This window comes from Danio rerio, chromosome 16, assembly GCF_049306965.1.
Source record: "Danio rerio strain Tuebingen ecotype United States chromosome 16, GRCz12tu, whole genome shotgun sequence".
NCBI lineage: Eukaryota > Metazoa > Chordata > Actinopteri > Cypriniformes > Danionidae > Danio > Danio rerio.
The window spans coordinates 15,568,784-15,591,126 of record NC_133191.1 but is presented as its reverse complement, the minus strand read 5'-3'; the positions used below and the strand labels follow the sequence as shown (position 1 = coordinate 15,591,126).

At 35.9% G+C, this 22,343-nt stretch overlaps 1 protein-coding gene and 1 long non-coding RNA gene across 3 annotated transcripts in view; one reads left to right on the top strand and one right to left on the bottom strand.

Moving 5' to 3' along the window:
* Positions 1–22,343, top strand: part of sntb1 (syntrophin, basic 1) — an 87,848-nt gene that overhangs the window by 4,951 nt on the left and 60,554 nt on the right. For both annotated transcript variants that reach the window (NM_001002175.1, XM_073924864.1), the window contains 1 exon segment: positions 16,785–17,001. In NM_001002175.1, coding sequence (NP_001002175.1) covers positions 16,785–17,001 — 217 coding nt within the window.
* Positions 1–22,343, bottom strand: part of LOC141378192 (uncharacterized) — a 65,658-nt gene that overhangs the window by 23,003 nt on the left and 20,312 nt on the right. The gene's annotated exons all lie outside the window — the stretch shown is intronic.

Below are 22,343 nucleotides of genomic sequence, written 5' to 3'. Positions count from 1 at the left end.
AAAGTTTAACAGTCATGACAAATTACTTTGGAAAGTAAACATTTAATTTAGTTACTTTAAAACTGATTCATGCAACTGATACCGGGATTACATATCTATATTTGGCCTCTTTGTGTGATTATTTTCAAGCTTTCCACCTGACGTCTTTGTGACTAAATGAACACAGATGTGCTGTACTTTTGTCATACCCTCCTGCATAAGGATTGAACTGCCTTCGGGAGTCAAAGCAGCATGTGGTTCAGTCACTGATGGCTTGATGTTAAATAAAAAAATATTAGAAATTCTTTTGTCATTTACTTTCCCCCATGGTTTCTTTTTCAGTATTGAATGAACGCCTTTCTTCTTTGGAAAGGACAATTTCAGAACGTTGCTTCTTTTTAAAGCTCTGACTTACCAAAAAAATGTAACTTTTTCATTAATGTCAAATTTCTTATGAATCTGAATGATTAGATTTGTATGAAGATTCACACATAACCCTCATTGGGATGTGTGCAGATTGTGTGACCATTTGCAAATTACATTTCAAACAAATTTGTCTCCAATTCATCAAAAAGAGCAGTTGGCTTTTTCCCAAGTTTTTACTTATGGATTGAACTGCCTTCAGGGATCACATCAGCTCAATATTTAGTCACTGTTTTGGTTTAATTGGTTTTTATGGTTGTCTGATTGGAAATAGAGAAATGCAAGGTGTTTTAATTGGTTAGTTTTAATTGGTTAAAAAAAAGAAAAAGTGAAGATCCATTTGCAAAACAACCTTCACAGGGACATCAGTAGATTGTATAAAAATTTGGTAATGGCAGTCCTGTTATATGTGCCTCCAGAACTAAAACATATTCTCCCATTAAGCATGATAGCACATAACATTGTGTAATTTGGGGTTTGACGCTAGTGTTGTAAACCCCTCTCCAGGGGTCCAGACTGTGAATAATGGCTAGTTTCCACTGTTCGTTATGGTTCAGTATAGTATAATACAGTATAGTACATTTTGGTACGGGTAACCCTGATCAGACTTGCATTGCCATTGCTAATAGAACCTTTTACTTGGTAGGCGTAGTGTAAGCCAGGAAGTAGTGATCAACATCATTCTCATGTAAATAAGAAAGTCGCGCGGGCTGTTCACATACCATATGTTTTGTGCACTCAACTTCGTCATTTCCAGCCTGATCTCACAAGAAAAATTAACTATTTTACATTTTGTCAGTTTAGTGGCTAATTCGTATGAATTCCTAAGTTCAATCATACAAAAATGTATGATTTTTAAAAGGAGGCATGACACTCAACCCTACCCCTAAACCCAACCATCATTGATTAATAAATCATACTAAATCGTAAATCAAAAAGTTACCAGTTGTAGTGAGATTGTGTTGTAACTTCACATGTAGATGCACGTAAAGAGAGGAAGTGGTGATGAGCTTTGCGCTTTCCACATATTTTGTGATGCCACATATGAATGCCCCATAAACAGCAATGATACAGCAGATATTGCTCTTTTTTTTTTTTTTGGGATGTGACTTTTTATCACAAGAAGATGACAAGCTTTTATTTAGCTTGCTGAACATGGTTCATTCCCTTTGTGATTTATTCTTCCTTGTCTAAGGGAATAATTTAAGGGTGGTGCATATAATTCTTTAAACATGTCTTTTAAAACAGTTTAATGTGCGCATGCTATGGACAGTAGCCGATTTACAGAAAATAATAGCTAAAACGACAAAAACATTGGTAAGATTAATGACTTGCCAATCAAATGAATTTGGGAACATTGCAAATGATGGAAGCAAAATTCAATATTAGCTATAAAGAAACATTTAGGAGCACATATTTGATGCTCAAAATACACACCATCTGTACATGCATGCATTATTTTTTATTAAAAGGAAATATAAACTACTGTTTGCTACATCATAGTTATTTGAACATATAAAGGATTCTTCGTTTAATGTTTTGAATTCCCTAAATTTCCAGCGTCAAGTTTTAATAGGCTTGTGATATCATTGAACTACACAAAACCTTCAGATCTTAAATAGGCCTAAATACAGTACAAGGTTAAGTGTGATTTCACCAAGTAGGACATGTTCCTAAATGTTGATTCTGGATCAACATTCCAATCAGTTAATCAGAAATAAGGGATATGCTTACAATAAGGGTCATGTGCCTTGATTGATATCCAGCAGTTATTCCTCTATTATTTTGGGAATAATTTACAGTTAGAGTTGAGTTTAGGGGTATGGATTACGTTTTCAAACAAAAATGACGTTCAAAGTTCAACATAGATGTTAATCCAGGATCGCATTGTACTTGGCAAAATCACACCCACCAAATACATGCAGGACCTTTAAATGGTTTTATCATCTCACTTATTGATAGCAGTACACTTTTATCTAATAGAAAGTGTGGTGGAATGACATTGTTTAAATGCATATTCCTGACAATAAGCAGGTATGAAATAAGGTCATAGCCATCACAGAAGCTCCACTGAGAACATTGCAATCTCTCAATGAAAAAAGGATGAACGTCTGCTGCAATTTTTGAAAGCAATATCTTTACTGCGCTATAGCATATTTTATAACATATATTATTCTTGGAACATCATGTGTCTCTCACTATCTTTCCTCTTCCTCATTCTCTCTGATCTCCATGATTTCCAGGATATTCCAGCACCAATATCTTTGGCATTTTAATAACACCATTTTTAAATGAACACTGAAAATGCGTTATACATTTTATGCGTTTTGGCAGTTCATTTATTTACTTGACAGTGGCATTTTGTGGGCCTGAGAGCAGTACTGTTTAAAAAAATGATACTCCTCATCCTCTCTGTCTAAACTACAAAAATGTAATTTTAAGAGACGTGATGTGCATGCATGAATCTGGGGTTGCCACAGACAAATGGACCACCAACTTGTCCAGCATATGTTTTACGCAGCAGATGCTTTTCCAGCTGAAACCCATTTCTGGGAAAAATCCATACACACTCATTCACACTCATACACTACAGACAATTTAGCCTACCCAGCCGGAGCATCCAGAGGAAACCCACGCAAACATGGGTAGAACATACAAACTCCACACAGAAATGCCAACTGACCCAGCCGAGGCTCAAACCAGCAACCTTCTTGCAGTGAGGCGAGAGCATACCTACTCTGCCACCGCGTCACTCAACACAATTATTATTTAATAAAAAAAATGACGTATCTATCATGAGTTATTAAATATTGCGTTTTAAAAATATTTTAGCATGCAAACAACAGCATACAGAACAAAATAATATCTTCATGCGCATCTTAAATAGTCCTGCCCTAGAAATTTTTCACTTAAACGACAAAACGAAAACATTGACAGAATGCTTTTTTAGAACTGGCAAATGCTGTTTTTTCAATCATACGTTTTTTTTTTATTTTTAGTCAAAAAATAGCAGACTACCACAAATCCATTGCTCCATGGAAAATAGACATATCCATTTAAATAACATTCAACGCTAATTATATAACAAGCCTTTGTCAACATCTCTAAGTCATTAAAGATTATGTCTTGAGCTTCTGATTTTTTACCTTAGAGCTTGTGTGCTTTTATTTCCTTTCTCACTGGCGGTTCATTCATATGCGCTGCATGTGGAAAAAAACGTGACAAGGCGATAGGTCATATGTTGACCCTTTTTAAAGAATAGTTTACTATAACATATAACAATTTTGTTGTTTACATATGCCATTGTATTCATTTGCATACTTGTTTTATAAGCTGTAAAACAAAAGCCTCAGTTTAGTGCAAAGTTATCATTATACAAAAATCACAAAAATCTTTACATTTGTTTGATTCGTAGATTATGTAGGTTGTTTAATAAAATTATAATTTAGGGTGCTTTCACATCTGTAGTTCACTTCATTTGGTCCGGACCAAGTGCAATAAATTATACGTTAATGCATTTTCTGCCGTTTTTAAGTCGTTTTCACCCCACACTGCTGGCTTTGTTCCGAACCATTTGAAAAGAACCAAAATGCACTCATCTGACAAAATCCTCACCTCTCATTAGCCAGATGTTGTTGAATAAAGTTTCTAAACTGCTTATCAATTGGTCAGAATTTACGTGCGGGAAAATGCCTATAAACTCCCACAAGTAAACTGCTTGAGTACAAAGTAAAGGGATACAAAGTATCCCTGCTTTAGACAAACTTTACATTTCGAGAATAAAGCGCGACCGCGTCTGGAAAACAATGTTTTAAAGGGCCATGAAACCCCCTCGTTTCAGCAGGGTGTTTTCACACCTCTACTTTGGAAAAAGTCAGAAAAGTGGGCGTGTCCAGCTCTGTTTAGAGGGGAGTGTCGGAGGAACTAAAGTGGGATGGTGTGGGAGTGTCTATTTGTGCACGCGCGAGTTTCAGAGTCAAAATACACACCCACACAGACAGGAGAAGTGTTTAACCTACATGGACATCTGTAGTCGAATTATTTGCCAAATTATTAAATGTTGGACTTTAACTGCAGTTTGGCTCTTTCATTCAGGGAATTCATTCATGCCCCTCGCGACAAACGAGATATTTGATTCGAGGAACTGCTGCAAGCGTGTATTTTTCATGCAATGTTTGATACCGCACGGCGAATGAGAGAAAAAAAACTCTGCATTTCCCGGAAACTTAGATGCATACGGCAGGTAGCATCAGAAAGCCGAATGTGTTATTCCGGTCACAAAATGCGGTGCTAACATTTCTGCACTCAGTGCAATAGTTAACTTAATTCGATATGAACAAACTGAATAAACAAAGAGCACTGGTCGCTCACTTACCAAATCTGTAGAGACAGGACAATCACCAGCAACTAGAGCCGCGTCTTTATGGAGAGAATACTACAAGCAAATCCAGATTTCAGCGTTTGCAGATGAGAACAGCTTTCAGGTAAACAATAATCCTCCTTAGACACGTAAGTTATTGTTGTCGAGCGTCGCGTACACTGTTAATCCAGACGTGATCCAGATAAGCTCTCACAGAGAGAAAATGAAAATGAAACTTAACGGCAGCAAACTATAAAAGCAACCCTTCACGCTTGTTTTGCCAACACAACGTGGCGTCTTTGTGGTGTAAACACGGTGACACAAATGAATATTAATGAAGTTGCACAATAGAGCGCGCTGATTGGTTTGAACCAAGCCTTACTCATGCATTAATGCATCACACTGTAAGACGTAATAAGACACACTCTGGCACAGACGCCCAGTCTGCACGCTGGAATACACGCTATTATGTCATGACCGTGACGCAGCTTCAAAAAATCGTTTCAAACCGGAAGTACGAATTTGCTTGAAATAACGCAAAAACAACCAATTTACACTTTTTAGTGAAATATAGGTGTCCTAATAGTGTTTTTAGCAGTGTGGGACACATATATGACTGTCAACAGCTCAAAAAATGTGTTTTGGTGTTTCGTGACCCTTTAATGCATCGCAAGTCACTTCAGGAGGAGGTGTGAATTGATTTAGCTAAACTGCGACATGGTCATCTTGCGGAAATGCTACCAGTGATGCATCATGTGTTGTTTCCCTCTCTCTCACTCTGTTGGTAAAGTGCTGTCAACAAATATTTTTCCTCCATATCCCATAATGCACAGCGCATCAGCCTATGGCAGCTGGATTAGTCGAAAAAGCGCAGTACTTTTTGTGGTTGGGTCTGTTTTAGTTCGGATCATATTCTCACCACAAACTAACTGGTCTAGGGTTCGTTTGAAACCGTACCCAGACCACCTCTTCATGCAGGTCTCGGTATGCTTTTTTGGTCTGCTTTTGGTGCACATTCGAGTACGATTGCTGCATTCAAACCTGCCCAAACGAACCGCACCAAGAGGGAAAACGAACTCTTGTGCGATTCTACCGAACTAAATAAGGCCTATGTGAAAGCACCATTATAAGAACTATTAATAACTGTTTTCCAAATGGAAAAAAGGTTGGTTTGTTGATTGTACACTAAATCATCAGTATAGCTTATTTGTTGAGCAAAACACTTGCGGATGAAAGTAAACCATTCAAAAGATGCTCCTCTCAACGCACAAAGCGCATTCAGTGTGATCGGCCCCTTATGCAGCCAAACTTTAAAAATAAAAAAAATACTTTCTTTTAATCATTTAACTGATACCATTAATCAGTTAAAAACACACCCTTTTGGTTAACGGTTAATCTTTTATTTTGAGCATTCCTAAGGAAAACAGTAGCTCAGCAGAAAAGATATCCAAAATGCCTTTTTGAATTGTAAAGAAATCTGTGCTTTTGCAACTAATGAAGACAGCAAAAGTCAATTATTCATTTTAATTATTCTGCCAGACATGTGTACTGTTTAAAAGTATTAAAATATTTCTCAAAATCAAAAAAAAATATATATATATATTTTGTTTTTTTACCCAGACATTTTAAAGAATATATTGTACAGCAGAAATCACAATACTGTGAAACTGTGATATTTTATCCAAGCTTATCACACCGTCAAACCTGATACCGGCCCATGCCTAGTTGGTCGTATTTGTTGACCTGTTTGAAACATGATTAATTTAAACTTTTTAAATGGTTTTTATGAAAAGCAGAAAATAAACCTCAAGCATAAATTAGATTTTAGTTGAGCACTCGTGTTATAATTAATACATAAAACTGATGAAACATTTCACTAGTTAAGAGTCATCGTTGCAAGTCTTCAAACAGAAATTCTGATTTAAAACACAATCTTCCAATTTGTTTGAACATAAAAGGTTTGCTAAGAGTCAGTTTAAAGAAATACACAAGAGTTTCAGTGAACAAATCATCCAGCAATTGTTGTCTATCAGACTCATGGTTTTGCTCAAGCAAGTGAGATTTGCATGTCAAATCGCAGTGCATGATTTCCCCCCCTGTCCTTGGGATTTGACTTATTTGAATAATTCACTTCGACATTTCTTGCCAGAAATATTTGCACATTATTTATTCCTACAGATTTACTACAGAGTAACGTGTATTTTTGCGCTGTCACCACTCTATCAATCAACACTTTCGTCTTTTAACAGATTCCCAGATGCCCGTTCATAGTCTTTGTCTAGATATCCTTGAGAAACACATTTGTCCTGGGGGACAAGTCAATGTCTTTGGCAAAATTACAGAGCTAGTCACATTGAAGTCTCTGGGTGATTTTACAGAAATATAAGCTTAGTCTTTGGAGATTTGACATTTTGATAGCTACCTGTCTATGTTTGCACCAAAAAAAAAAAAAAGAATATATATAGTTGTCTCAAGTAAAAGGATTTTTTTTTTTGCCTTTTTAACAGCACCATGCATCAAAACGTCACATCTGAAATGAGCTATTTGCCAATCACAAAAAAAACAACCTTTCTTTCTGTTTGAACAATGAATCTTAAAAAAAAAAAACTGTTTGTAATGAGCCAAACCAGATAAACACAGAACAAAAAAAGCTGCCTGTGTGTAGACCTGATGTTTTGCATTGATAAATGCAATGTTTGTTCAGATGCTGAGCGTTCTACAACACACCATTATGCTGAATAATTGCATAGAAACTAATAGTATTGTACACAAGGGATGTCTTTTCCAGAACATAAAAAAAAAATGGATTTGAGCTTCTGTTTTCTTATAGATATGCTTTAAACTAGAGTCCCTGTTCTCTAAAAACACCCAATTATAGCCGTAAGTGAAGAAGCCTAGACAAAGAAATAAGGATAATGAAATGCACTAGAAGTCGAAGCACATTTTCAATATTACTAGTGCAAAGCATGACAGCATGACTTCGTAAACAGTTTAAGTCATTTTACCTAAGATAGATGCTTAAGCCAAAGGCACGAATAAATCATTCCAGGAATGTGCCACCTTATGCTTTCTGTTCTTTCTCATTTGCTCGCATATTCAGTATTGTAAATAAATGATAAAGTGAGAGAGAGCGAGACAAAGAGATTGGAGGCAAATGTGATAACCATTCTCACAAGTCACATGACATCATTCTCAAAGCATGTAGTAGATACACTGAGCAAGAACAACACGTTAGCACTGCATGCAAGCTCAGCTCTTCTGTTGTTTACTTCAGTATTTGTCAAGCGGTAAGTTAATGGTTCAGGGAAGTGTAAATTATAAGAGCTCAGTGCAATTTAAATGCTTTATTCTGTGTTTGGAACGCAGCTCAAGTTTTTGACATTCCCTTTAACAAAGGTCAGGAGACAAAAGAATGCATATTCTCAAACAAAGTCAACCCTACGTGGTAAACAGCAGAGATATTTGAACAGCAGCCAGGGGACTAGAATAACTGGTTTTGTGTAACATTGATCCGGGTTTTAAATGCATAAAGTCACCCAGAGAATACGCCTACGTCATTAAGTTTTACTATGAGTATGTGGGTAACATCTGTTCTGTACAACCAACTTCACATAGTTATGTCATCGGGATGTTACCAAAGGTAAATTTTAGTATGTCATTGTCAATTTTTTCATAGTTTTTATAGGTTAATTAGATGTCTCTGTGGAATACTTTAATTCTGTCAGTCGTACAATCAGTTTGTTTTCCCCTGATAACAACTTGTAAAAAATTATAAAAACAGCTTATAAAATCTATTTTGTTTTTGAGTTTACCTAAAAAAGTATGCAAACCATTTAAAATAATGATTTTTTTGTTTTGTTTTGTTTTGTTTTGTTTTAATAACTAATCTCATGGGTGGCACAGTGGCACACTTAGTAGTTAACACTGTTGCCTCACAGCAAGAAGGTTGCTGGTTCGAGTCCTGGCTGGGTCAGTTGGCATTTTCTTCGTTTTCGACCGGGTTTGCTCCAGGTGCTTTGGTTTCCCCAATCGTCCAAAGACGTGCGGTATAAGTGAAATGAATAAACTAAATTGTCCGTAGTGTGTGTGTGGGCGAATGTGAGACTGATTGGGTGTATCCCTGTAATGGGTTGCAACTGGAAGGGCATCCGCTGTGTAAAACATATGCTGGATAAGCTGGCAGTTCATTTCACTGGGGCGACCCATGATGAATAAAGTGATAAAGCTGAAGGAGAATGACTGAATGAACTGATCTGATTTTTAGGTACACTGAGGGTTGTACTTTCAGTGCTGGGTTGCCACAAAAAGGGCATCTGTAAACATGTGCCAGAGTATTTGGTGGTTCATTCCTTGGTGGTGACCCCTGACAAAACAGGAAATAAGTAGAAGGAAAGGGAATGAGTCATTTTTTTAGGGAAAATATACTAGGTGTGTATTTCAAACAGCTTCGTTATTGAGTAACTAATGGAACATTTCCTGGAATTTCTCTTTTGGATTTACTGCAACAATGACCTGATTTACTGAAAAACATGCAAACCCTTTGCCTTAAGTTTTAAGTGTTATTTCAGTAAATCTAAGCAATACAAAACTGAGAACTACATTGGTTCTCCTATAAACAATTTTAACCTAACTAAAGGTTTCTAACTAGGAAATGCAATTAATATTTTTTTTTTTTTTTTTTTTTTTAGAATCGGCAGATATTTAGAATGTCCTAAAAAATCTACAATTATATTGTCCTAAAATGAATGTGGTTCTTTTGCACTGTTGCCAGTGAATTGGGAAAACTATCTTAAAGTTTTCATTCATTTATTCATTTTCTTTTTTGGCTTAGTCCCTTTATTAATCCGGGGTTGCCACAGCAGAATGAACCGCCAACTTATCCAGCATGTTTTTACACAGTGGAAGCCCTTCCAGCTGCAACCCATCTCTGGGAAACAACCATACACGCTCATACACTACGGACAATTTAACCCACCCAATTCACCTGTACCGCATGTCTTTGGACTGTGGGGGGAAACCGGAGCACCCGGAGGAAAGCCACGTGAACGCAGGGAGAACATGCAAACTCCACACAGAAACACCAACTGACCCAGCCAAGGCTCGAACCAGCGACCTTCTTGCTGTGAAGTGACAGCACCACCTATTGCGCCACTGCGTTGCCACTAAAAGATTCAACATTGATAAATGATAACAAAAACATCAAGCCATCATATAAAAAACATTTTCTCAAGGAATAAATTATAAAAAAATATTCACAAACACTTTTTTTCTGAAGTAAGAATATTATTTCATTTGTGTTTTTGATCAAGTTAATGCAGACTTCCAAAACAGTAAGATATCTTTCTGACCACAAACTTTTGAACTTGTAAAATATTGATAAAGGACTTTAAAACAAAGCTTAAAACATGTTGTTGTACGTAAATCCAGTATGTATTGATGCTATTTTACTTTATCCTGACATCAAAACAAGCCATTATTGCATATTGGTGTAATGGAATGAATACTATACTTTTGAAATGTCAGTGATTCTCATTAGGACATGCTTGCTGTTATTTCTGATGCACTTTAACATTTGTCAGAGCATATCATAATAAGATAAATTTATGTTCACTTCGATGTGTGAATGTTCAAGAAAATGTATCAGTCACAGACTGATTACAATAAACAAAGAAAAGTGATTCATCTAAGAATTATATTTTTGTTACAGTTTTCTCACCCTTTGTTCCAAAACATGTAGTTTTTTGGCCTTTCAACAAAAAGAAAGATACTTTGAAAAATGTTGGAAACTGGTAGCCACTAGCATCCCTATTAAGAAAACAGATATTATGGAAGTCAATGATTAAAGGTTTCCAAAATTCTTAAAATATCTTCTTTTTTGTTAAACAGAACAACACAACTCAACTGATATGGAACAAGTCAAGGGTGAAGAAATGACGACAGTTTTCATTTTTGGCTAAACGATCCCTAAATATGATTAACTGAGTGTGATGAATGGTGATGCACCATAAACACACTTCAATGTTTATCTTAACTAATTACCTCTCAGCCCAGTGAGTACGGAGGGTGCTTACAGCCATTGGGGTGAATAAGGAGGAGAGAAAGATAACAGTTCGCAGGATGGAGGAGGCAGCAGAGAGCTTCTTGCTGGTTGTAGAGCAGGAGAGAGGAGCTACCAATGTTGAGGGTGTTGCGGTTTAGTGTTAAAACACCCAATGATCGTTGGATACCGCCTGATAACATCAACTCTTAATGGCCATGGCTACATTCACCAAAAGTGAATGAAGGAGAAGCATCTTTGGATATAATTATAAACAATTACCATATTTTTACATTTGGAAATAAATGACAAAGCTACAGTGAACAAACAGGGTTTTGATTGTTTTTTTGTTTTGTTTGTTTTAGAAATGCCATGGATATTTGCGTAAAACCTCTGTCAACTGATACTGTAGTAACATGATTAAGTCAGTTTAAAGCAAAGATATGATATAAGAAACTGTTTCACCGCAAATGCAAAGTTCCCTATTACCTTTATAAAAGGCAGAAAACCCTTTCATAAGTTTGTGTTTGTAGCCAGGCTCTTAGCTTGTCCTTGAGGATAAAGGACCGCAGGAGCTCTTAGCCCTGTGAATAGAGTTCCACCTGCTGTGTGGTGGACTCTAAAGCTCTCAGTAGTGATGTTTTATGCAGGAGCGACTGAAGAATCCTTGACCCTGAAGTACACAGCTACATGTGAGACTTTGGCTGTGGCGTTCTGAATCACTTCTCTGTTTCCTCATTCACATGGGGTATATGGCTTATCTTGCTTTGTTTTGTTCTTAATCTTATCGGTGTGAAGGTGTAAAGACGAGGATTATCGTTCAGGCATTTAGTGACCCAGGTGCATTGCAAGTTGTGTTTCCTGTGTTAACATGTAAACTGAAGGTCATGATAGTAACACATACCATTGATTATTAAAATGTTTTTTTTTTTTAATTAGAAATGAAAGCACAGGGTGAAGAAAGACAGTACGCTGTCATCATTTTTATTTTATTTCAAATCAACATGAGTGAAAGCATAAACAGCCTCTAGATAGATTATTAAATGCAACAATTCAAAGTACGGATGCACAGGTGTGGAAATTTTGTCAGATGCTGTTAACAATAACTCCTTATATTTTAAAGGTGAGAACCAACAGGATAGGACCAGTAGGAGGATATTCAGACTGTGCTCTTCATTTTTCTTAGCAAATATTACAAAAACAAAACCCAAACACATAAAATGGACTCCTGATTTTATTTTTTAACCTTAACTGGACAAATCAGGGAAACTGCTAGGAAACATCTTTTCCGAAAATCATTCCCAAATAGCAGTTTTGAAGTTCTCTTATCTGACAATGACATCTTATGTTGAAAAAAATAAACAAAATTAAAACTATCGTGGCCAGCAGTGTAAAGTGGAAATAATGCATAATCTATTGACTTCTACCAATATGGGCACTGATATATTGTGCATCACTAATTTAATGGGAAAAATAGTCTTTGAATGCTTGTTCGAGTGGCTAATGAATGTTCTGAGGTGTGTACTTGATTTCTAAGAATCATACAGCCAAAGTACTTCTATAAGTCTTGACCACATTAAATGTAAAATCTGCAAATTCCTAGGTTATACCTGAATAATAAGAGTTCAGTACATGGAAATTACCATAATGTGAGCCTCACAACACAATTGTTTCCTTGTTTTCAGGTAAATCCAGCGAGTGTAAAACCCTGGTAAAAAACAGGTCTATTAGAACAAAATAGACTGTTACATTGCATGCAGGTTCATTAAGGCTGATTTATACTTCTGCGTTGTGTATGCTCCGGCGCAGCCTATGCGTGGACGCATAGCCCTCGGCGATGCTGACGCGCACCTCTCAAAAAATTTAACTACACTACGCAACAACGCGTAGTGCAAGCTCTGTGAGTGGTCGGCTTGGTAGTGCTGACGGCGTGTTAGCAGATGTGAGAGCCGTGCAAGCCTGTTGGAGCGAGTGGTTACAAATGTAGAGTCTCGTGAAGGAGCCCTAGATGGAAACTTTTGTTTTGGGTTTACCTTATGATTAATGTTGTTGCACATCTGCTGATTCCCGCCTCAAAATGAGCGAGTTTGAGCCACATGTACATTAAGGTAGTGTTCAGAAAAAACAAAACACCAGTGAAGAAACTTGACACAGTGGAACATTAACATCTACTGCCAGCTAGCGTTTCTGAAGTGTTATTGCAGAGCAACAGAAACAGTGTGAAGAACAATAAGTGCACCTATTGCATGCACCGTGGGTTACGCCGATCACTCGGATATATATATAGAATATATATATATATATATATATATATATATATATATATATATATATATATATATATATATATATATATATATATATATATATATATATATATATTCATGCCTAATATCCGATGGCCAGAAAGTGATGATTAGTTTCTAACAAATTAAAATATTGGTGTCTGTGATGCATCAAGTCCAGAGACTGTTGTGTACGCCATGATTTAATATATAATTCACAGTATTTAATGTGTGATAGGACTAAAAAGGGGTCATAAACTAACAGTTTATAGTAGCAACTTGGACCCTAAAACAGTATTCCAGATGTCACGACTTAACAAGCGGAATAAACTGACTATGTATATGGGACTTTTATTTTGAAAACGGTAGATACAGCGAGACCAATAAAAGCAAAGATTTTAGGTTAAAGCCAGCCACACCACTTCTTTACAGAATGTTTTCTATGGTATACCAAGGAACTCACTGAAAGCAGACCTCCAGCCTCCTCCAGATTATCAAAACACAAAATGCCGGACATAAGGATTATCATTTGTTTCAGTTTCACCCTGAAGAGGCATAAGGGTAATTTCATTTTTTGTTAATATATTGTGAAATTTGCGTGGATGTTTGTAATAAAGCAACAAACACATGTAGACTGCTGAGTAAAGTTGTTTAATGCAGGTTTATGCATTGTGTCATATCACTCAGCTCTTACTGCCATTTTTTCTGTAGAGTGAAAGAACAGAAATACACTTTATTACAGTCATCTTTTTACGCAGAGGTTGACATAATCCCTGGCTGTGTTTTCATGAATGTTAAAGCTTAAAAATACAAATTGTATACATCTCTGTTGGTCCCGTTTGTTGAGACTAATTATAAATTTGCTCATAATTCATCCACAACACAACTAAGGAGATTTTTTTTCTGATGAATTGAAGACAGCTAGTGCAAAAAAAAGAAACTTCTCTACCACTTCAGTTGAAAATATTTACCAAGACAATTACTTAATTTGTTAAAATATTCGTAGTAGTGAAAGGAAGTATTATTATTTCGTACATGTTTATTTCAACGTACATCAGAATGCGTGTGCGTATGTGTTTTTGAGTAAGAGAGCAGGCACTGCGCTGTAAGAGAGCTATTAATATTCATGACTATTCCAAATATGGTCAATATAGACCTTTTGGTTCTAGGGACAGGGTGTCCGCGAGGTCTTAAAAGTCTTAAATTCACTGAAATATTGTGTTGTAGGTCTTTTAAACAAGTCTCAAATTTCCTCTGTCTAGATAAATCTCAATAAAACTTTTTTTTCTAAGTGTTTTTATTGCAAAGACTTAAATTAACATCCAAATTAAAATCCCTAGACTATAAACAGTTACACAATAACTCATGATAACAACAGAGCAACATATCCCTTCACACGATCTTCTATTTAACTGTTTACAGAAGTAAAAACAAAGTGGACAATGTTTATAAATAGAACCAAGGTTCTATTTATAAAAAACAAGGTTTTATAGCAGGAACACATTAAATTGAATAGGAATTATACTTAATCCATTAGGACCAAAAGCCAACAAATACTGCATATATTTTGGATTATTCATTTAATTTTCTCTGTATTAAATATACTTTCAACAATGGCTACGTTTCCATCTACCAATTTTTACGCACATTATGGAGATGTGCATAAAAAACATTTGCGCATAACTGGGTAGGATAAACTTTTTATTCGATTAGAAAACATGTGCGCAAACTGTGAGGGAAACACTTTAACTGCACCAATTCTATAATGCGCATTGAAAAAAAGTCATGTGATTTTTGTTATAAGAGATGCATGTGATGATAAAAATGTGTGTTAATAGATAAACCAGCAGGCTGAGCACATTGTAAAACATCTGTATTGTTGTTTTGGTCATTCATAAATGCCTCAACCATTTCAATATTAGTGTTATTATATTATTAATTACCTCCAGAATCATGAGCGTCTGTGCTCCTTGACTCACATCTTCAAACGTGTCAGGATTGCCTTCTGAGGCACAAGTCATTTATTAAATGAAGAAACGATTCTCACAGCTTCTCCTACCACAGTAAATTCTGTTTTTACTGTTGATATTTGGCACCGGATAATCAGGAAGTGACGGTTTTCTTTGACTCGTTAGATGGAAATGCTGCTTTATTCGTACATATTTTATGCTATAATCCAGTTTTGGATGGAAACACAGCTATTGTTAAACTTGTCATTAAAAAAACAAAACTTGTATGTTTAAAAAAAGCGTATACAACTACGTGGCTAAGAAATAATTACATTTGATTTTTGTAGGAAATAAAAAATAAATTAAAAAATCCATTGGCCCAACTGGTCAATTTGAAAAATCCTTAGTGTTTAGCCATGCATAAGTGTTAAATTTCATTTATAATGGTCTTAAATGGTATTAAAAAGTCTTAAAGTTGACTCGATAAACCTGCAGAAACCCTGTCAGGATATAGTTTTGGCTTAAAAATGAGCATATAAACCATTTCTCCAGAATTTTTACTTACCTAAGCCACATACCTACGATGTAGATATCAGAAAACAATTCAAAGGGCTCCTAGTTTGCCCCTTTTATAAAATCTAAAAAGGATGCTTCTATCTAATTCTGATAGTAGTTGACAAATTCAGGAAATACATGCACACTTATCACATCATCAATGAAATGTTTCTAATCTCTTTAGTAGTTTAAAAATGTATAACAGATAAGGGTAAGACAGTTAGGAAATAAGTCTGAAGCACATAGGCAAAAACCCAAAATATGTTTTAAAACCTTTGAAAAACATGGTAAGCCTAAAAAAGTATGCCAAGCCACTGAATTATCTAGCATTTCTAGTTGGTCTTCCTACAAATATACATGAGCTTGTGTCTCTAATGCTTCAAAAAGCATAATGGGACACTGAAGCGTAATGGGACACTGAACTGTGTTCTTATGCCTACTACCAGACTGCATTTTCAAAGTGTTCCTGTCATAAATCTTTCTGAAGATCGTTTATTTCTTGGCCCTGTGCTCTGGAATGTTTACTTACCACACCACAGCATATTATGTGTGCAAGAGTGTTTATGCAATATGCAACTGATATGCTACCCCGAGGCATTCAGAATGATTGTTTTAACTAAACTGATGTCATGCCAAATTGCCAGTTTGCCCATTGCAGTATGTCTCCTTTATGACTACTTCTGAAATGCCTCGAGTGTTGTGAAATAACACTGCGCTCACATGGTCAGTGGCTTCCTGTAAAGATTAAGCTGTCATTCGGAATGGCAATAATTGGCCCTCAGCGTGACGTTCACCTGAGAAGCTTGGCAGTTGTGATTCCCTTATTGCATCTTATCAGCAAGTCTAAGTGCAGATGCTCCGGCCTCCAGTTCATCGCCCTGTCATAAAACCGGCAGTAATCGTCTAGCAGAGCTATAGGATACTATGCAAATGTGCGGTGAATTGATTTCCTCACTCAGGATAGCTGTGGGAGTGAAGCGGTTTGCGTAGGGGTTTCCTGCTTTCATTTTTGACTGGTTAGGGCCTAGTGCACACATGTGATGGAAAATTAACCTGCAGAGCTGTTTGATGTTGATGTGTTTGAATATGTGCATCTAATGGTATTGTTTTTGAAGAGAATATGGGAACTGTTCACAGATACTCTCAGTATTTGTGTGACCCTTAAATGACCTCTTTCTTTGTTTTGTCTGTTTCAGTGAAGTATATGCGGGAAGCGACGCCTTATGTGAAAAAAGGCTCACCGGTGTCTGAGATTGGCTGGGAGACACCCCCTCCTGAGTCCCCTCGTCTTGGCAGTCCTCACTTCGAGCTCCCCAGCCCTCCGTCACAGTGCTTGCAGGGTGACCGCAGATGTATCCCCCTCAAAATGTGCTACATCACACGCAGTATGACTGTGCCTGACCCAGAAAACAGGTACAGCTGCTTTTGGATATAGTATCCGTTTGTTAAGGCCCAATCCCAATTCTGCCCCTTAGCCCTTCCTCTTAACCCTACCCCTCATTTTGCATGTTCACATGAAGCGGTACAATTTCTCAGAATATACCATCTACTATGGCAGCATAGCTGCACATGGACGTAAGGAGATGCACAAACTAGTATTTTTTTGTCAATGTTCTGAATTTTTACAACAAACAAGCATATGTTTTTTATGCATTCACGTGCATTCATGTTTTACCGTCATGCTTAAAAAAAAAAAAAAAAAAACACTAAAATAAAAAACACTAACTTTCGCTATCTATAATCCATAATAATTATTCCTGTATAGCAGTCCCTTGACATTCAGACACTCGATGATACTCGAATACCCTGTCAGAAAAGTCTAGTGTCTGGAAATGACCTTTTTTACAGTGTCTGGTATAATGTTAATGTTGTTTTGGTGTATTTAAATTGATAAATATAGTCATGGTGGTAAAGGAATGCAAAAGCAAAAGCATTTATTCTCTGTGTGTTTACCATGGTTGAATGAATAAATACAAGAAACTACACAAAAATGTATGAATATAAATGTTTTTTTTTTTTAAATATACAATTTTTTCTTATTCAAAAAATAACGGAAAAAAAATATTATTTCTCATCTTGCAAGCATGGATCTGCTTAGACAACACTGGAATACATCACATCTGGTCGACCAGTCACACATGGTCTAGTTGCAGGAGTTCAAATGTTTTAACAGGTAACGTTTGTCGTCATATATATGTCCCATGATTAATATCAAATGGCCAGAAAGTGATTTTTTTTATACATTTTTTAAATTTTGGTATTTGATGCAGCAAGTCCAGAGATTGATAATAATAACATTTTACAAAGCGATGTATTACTTTCGAAAATCATGATCGCAATATAAATGTCCATGCCTAATATCAGATGGCCAGAAAGTAATTCATTTTTTATAAATTGTTAAAATTTTGGTATTTGTGATGCAGCAAGATGAGAGACTGATGTGTACACTATGATTGTATATATGATTCACTTTAATGTGTGATATGGCTAAAAAGTGGTCATAAACGAATACTTTTGCAATTCAAATGAGTAGCGGCTTGGACCTGGAAACAGTACGTCCGTATGTCACCGATACAACACAACTTAACAAGCGGATTTTGACCACAGGTCAAGTTTGTAAGGTTGTACTTTGAGTCCAATACATGCGTGTGAAATTGGAAGAAAAGCTGACATTTAAATATTTTTAGTTTCTTTCATAAATATTTGGGCTGCTGATTAAATCGATAAAAAGCAATTACTAAAAGGGTTGACAAAAAATGTCATAATCGATTTGATATATGGCACGGGAATGTTTGATGATTTAAAAAAACACTTTAGTTCTCTCACATGCACCGATGCATTGTTCAAAGACAGGGATAAGGAGGAAGAGAGTTCAACAACAGGGTAAATCACTACAGAATCCTACTTTTGTTTCATTTTAATGTGAGGAACGTAAAGTCCCTGGTGCTGGTGTTTACTCTTTATGGAGCTTGACAAGCATGACAAGTTAGCATTAGCTTGTTATATCGCGGCAGCTGAAAAATTCAAACTGAGCTTTGGCACGTCTTGTGCTATTTCATGTATCGTGATTATTTTTTAAAAATATTTGGATTGAAAACCGGACAAAGCTACTTAGTTTTTTATTTTATTTTATTATAACAGCTCAGGGATGAGACTTTTTGATCAAAGCGTTAAAAATTTATGCTTTTTATTTTATTTTTATCCGATTTATTAATTAATCAACAGATTAATCGATTATTAAAATAATCGTTAGTTGCCGCCCTAATAAATATTGCAGTATTTTTCACCAGATTGTTTGAATACAGGCCTGATTACAGAATAAAATCTATAGGATGCTCTTGCCCAGTTGCTCAACTGGTGGGTTGCAGAAGCATCTTTGGTTGCTAGTGTCTATTTGTGATGCAAGACCTAAAGTTCTTTTGAAAGACCTTAGCGAAAGCTGTTGTCACTTTTAACAGATGCGGTCCATGTGTGTGAGAAACACATGCTGGGGCTTCTCAGTTCTTATTTATGCATCCTCATTTCCTTCTCTTGCTTCCTTTTCTTGTGTATTTGGTTCATCCTCTCTGGGTGGAACATTTCCATTTAATAATTGTGCAGATAATATGTGATGCTCAAATGCGCTTAACAAATATTGTAGCAAAATGGGCTTGGTCAACACATGATTAATTCATCCTCACAAAGCACATGGTTGGGATGAGGCTCCAAGGTGGCAGGCACTCGGTCAGTTGTAGAGCAGGTGATTAGGCAGGTGAAATGCCAGTGGCACTGCCTTGATAAGAGCGGAGGCCCCTGGGCTCAATGTCTTGTAGCCCCCTACCTGGCGCATCCCTATAGTTGAATTAAAAAATAAGATTAATATCATATTTTTAAATAAAATTAATCTATAATGTTTTGCTCGCATTTTAAAAATAAAAAAAAATTCTAATACAACTAGTGAAAATTAATGGATTTTAATATACTTGTTCAGGTTCACTGAAGCAGTACTAAAATTTATATTTAAGGGTGTTTTTAATGTTTACTAACTTATAATGCATATGATTTGGATAACACCTCTCCAATCCAGTTCAGTTCTATCAATCTGAGTCTTCCATAATACACACACTTAATAATAAGTCCTACTTGTCTTCCTCATGACGAAGAGTAGGCAAAATCTTATATGTAGTGGGGGGAAAAAGAAGAATGAGTTCATCAGACGCTGGATTCGAACTGGGTTCATAATCGATTGTGTATAACATACGCTTTACGAGCTACACCACTCACGCTGCTATTTGCTGCTCTCTTTAGTTATGTTGTCTCAGTCAATCAAACGCTGATGGACGGGAAACACTCAGCTAGCTCATTCAAACTAGGTGTGCTATTTGCACTTAGCCTAAATAGACACTACAAAATTTTACATCTTTGCATCGGACCATTTCTTTTTTAATTCACTCATAGTGCGATGTTCAAACTCCACTGCGTTAACCGCGTCAGTTAAACTGTCCCACTCTATTTTGTTTTTCTTTTGTTATTAATTCTAGAGGAAAAACTTGCAAATAACTCCATTTCTCTGGTCTACCTCTGAAAAGAGCACAAGTAGAGTCATTACCATATTTATTATGGGAGGAGGCAGGGAGGGGGTTTGCGCTCGTGCACATGCGCGCAGTTTCACGTTAATTTGGATGTACAAAGAGAATATGCGTGGGATTCCACATACGCAGTGTTTTATGGGTCTGAATTTTTTACACACGCAGATTTACAACTATGTCCGTATACAATGTTTTAGCATGAGTTCAACGCAAGTCTCTGTTCATGAGGCCCCTGAAGTTTAGCAGTTACAAGCTGAGCTGCATGCATTGCTTTTTAATACCCACATCTTACCACACCCCTCACAGTGACGTCACAAGCTTCATTGAGTACATTTTGTCTGATATTGCATCTCTGAGATATGCAATCTCAGCTTGCATCATCATGGTTGCATCCAGATACTATATATATATTTTTGACCTACCTTTTGTTGTGTTTTATAAAAAAAAATGCACTTATATTAGTGGTTTTGCCACACTTTGCGTTATATTTAATGTTTAGAATGCAAATGCCCCTTTTTTTTAAAGAAAAATAAATAGTTTTGATTTGTGATGCATGTAATGGATTTTTAATAAAAACAAAATATGTAATATCAATTGTTCAGAACCTTTGACCCTAAAAAAAATTCCAATTTGGACCTTTTTATGTAGACATTGAGAACATTTGGTTTACACTATACATTACACTACAGTGTGAATTAGGTTATTAACTGATACAGTATTATCTATTACTTGTTTAAGATGGTGAAGAAACTGATGAGAAAAATTCAAGACAATCTCTTTGTAATGCCGTCTCAGCGTGAGCAGTAAGGATTCTCATTATTCAGAGGGTGAATGTGACGGCCCTGGTAATGCACTCCACACAACAAATGCTTTATGCTGGTCGCTCACTTCGTCATGTTTGATGTCTAAAGAGTGCTAGTGTCCTCTGCTTGTCAGTGGATGAACCTTCATATCTTCAGAAGTGATGGAGGATGACATCAAAGACCATGTCAACAATGACTTCAAAGTTTTACTGTGTTACTAGAGTGCTTGAGCTGGGCTTTTTCTAAAAAAAAAAAAAAAAAAGCCAAAAAATCACTCAGAATCAAACACAGGACATGAAGCCAAACAGTAATCCAAAAAAATAAGTCCCAGGTTTGATATTATTTAAATGGGAACAAAAATGGAACCCATACACTGTGTCCAAAAAGATGTGTTACTTTTTTAAAAGAAGGTAATTCTGATAACCAAGGCTGCATTTAGTTGATCAAATACACAGTAAAACAGTTAAACTGTGAAATATTATTACAATTTAGGTAACTATTTTCTTATTGAATGTAGTTTCAAATGTACTTTAACACTATACTGTTTAGCTATGATAACTGTAACAATCATTTTTTTATTATACAAGTTTTCAGAAGGATCATTTGACACTGAAGACTGAAGTAAGGATGATGAAAATTCAGCTTTGAATCTCAGGAATACATTAAATTTGAAACTACATTTAATAAGAAAATATTTATTTAAAATGACGATAATTTTTCACTATTTAGCTCTGTTTTTACTGTAATTTTGTAGTTTTTGTAGTTTTTAATGCCTTTGTGAGCAGAATTCCTCCTTTTAAAACATTAGCAATCTTACTGTTGTTGACTAGTGTGCAGAATTGGCTTATTTTTTTTTTTTTTACTGTACAAAATGTTACTGTTTCCAGTCAGACTGTTCTTGATGCAAAAGGTGGTAATATGTTTAAAATATAATCTGGAACATTTAATATCCTATAAATTAATATTCACATCCCAGCAGATATGTGACATACAGTTTTATGCAAAAATTTGGACACCCTTCTGTGGTTGTATAATAATGTGCTCTTTCTTTATAAAAGATCACATTGAAATGCCATTAGGTTTTCAGATAAAGCTAGACAATGTCATGTTTTTCAGACAGAAATATGTAGTGTAGCAGTATTGAGATGTGTGAAATTAAACTTAAACTGAAAAGTAGGCTGTGCAAAAGTTTTTTGTATGGATTTCAAAACCTGTAGACACTTCAATTCTGATTGATAACAACACAAAAAAAAAAAAAAAATATCTGAGTGACTCACTGAACGTCAACAATCCTAACACAGGTGGAACCAATCATGGAAAAGGATATTTAAGATAGTTGATTGCTAGTTGTGCTTGTCCTTATTTAAGATAGTTGATTGCTAGT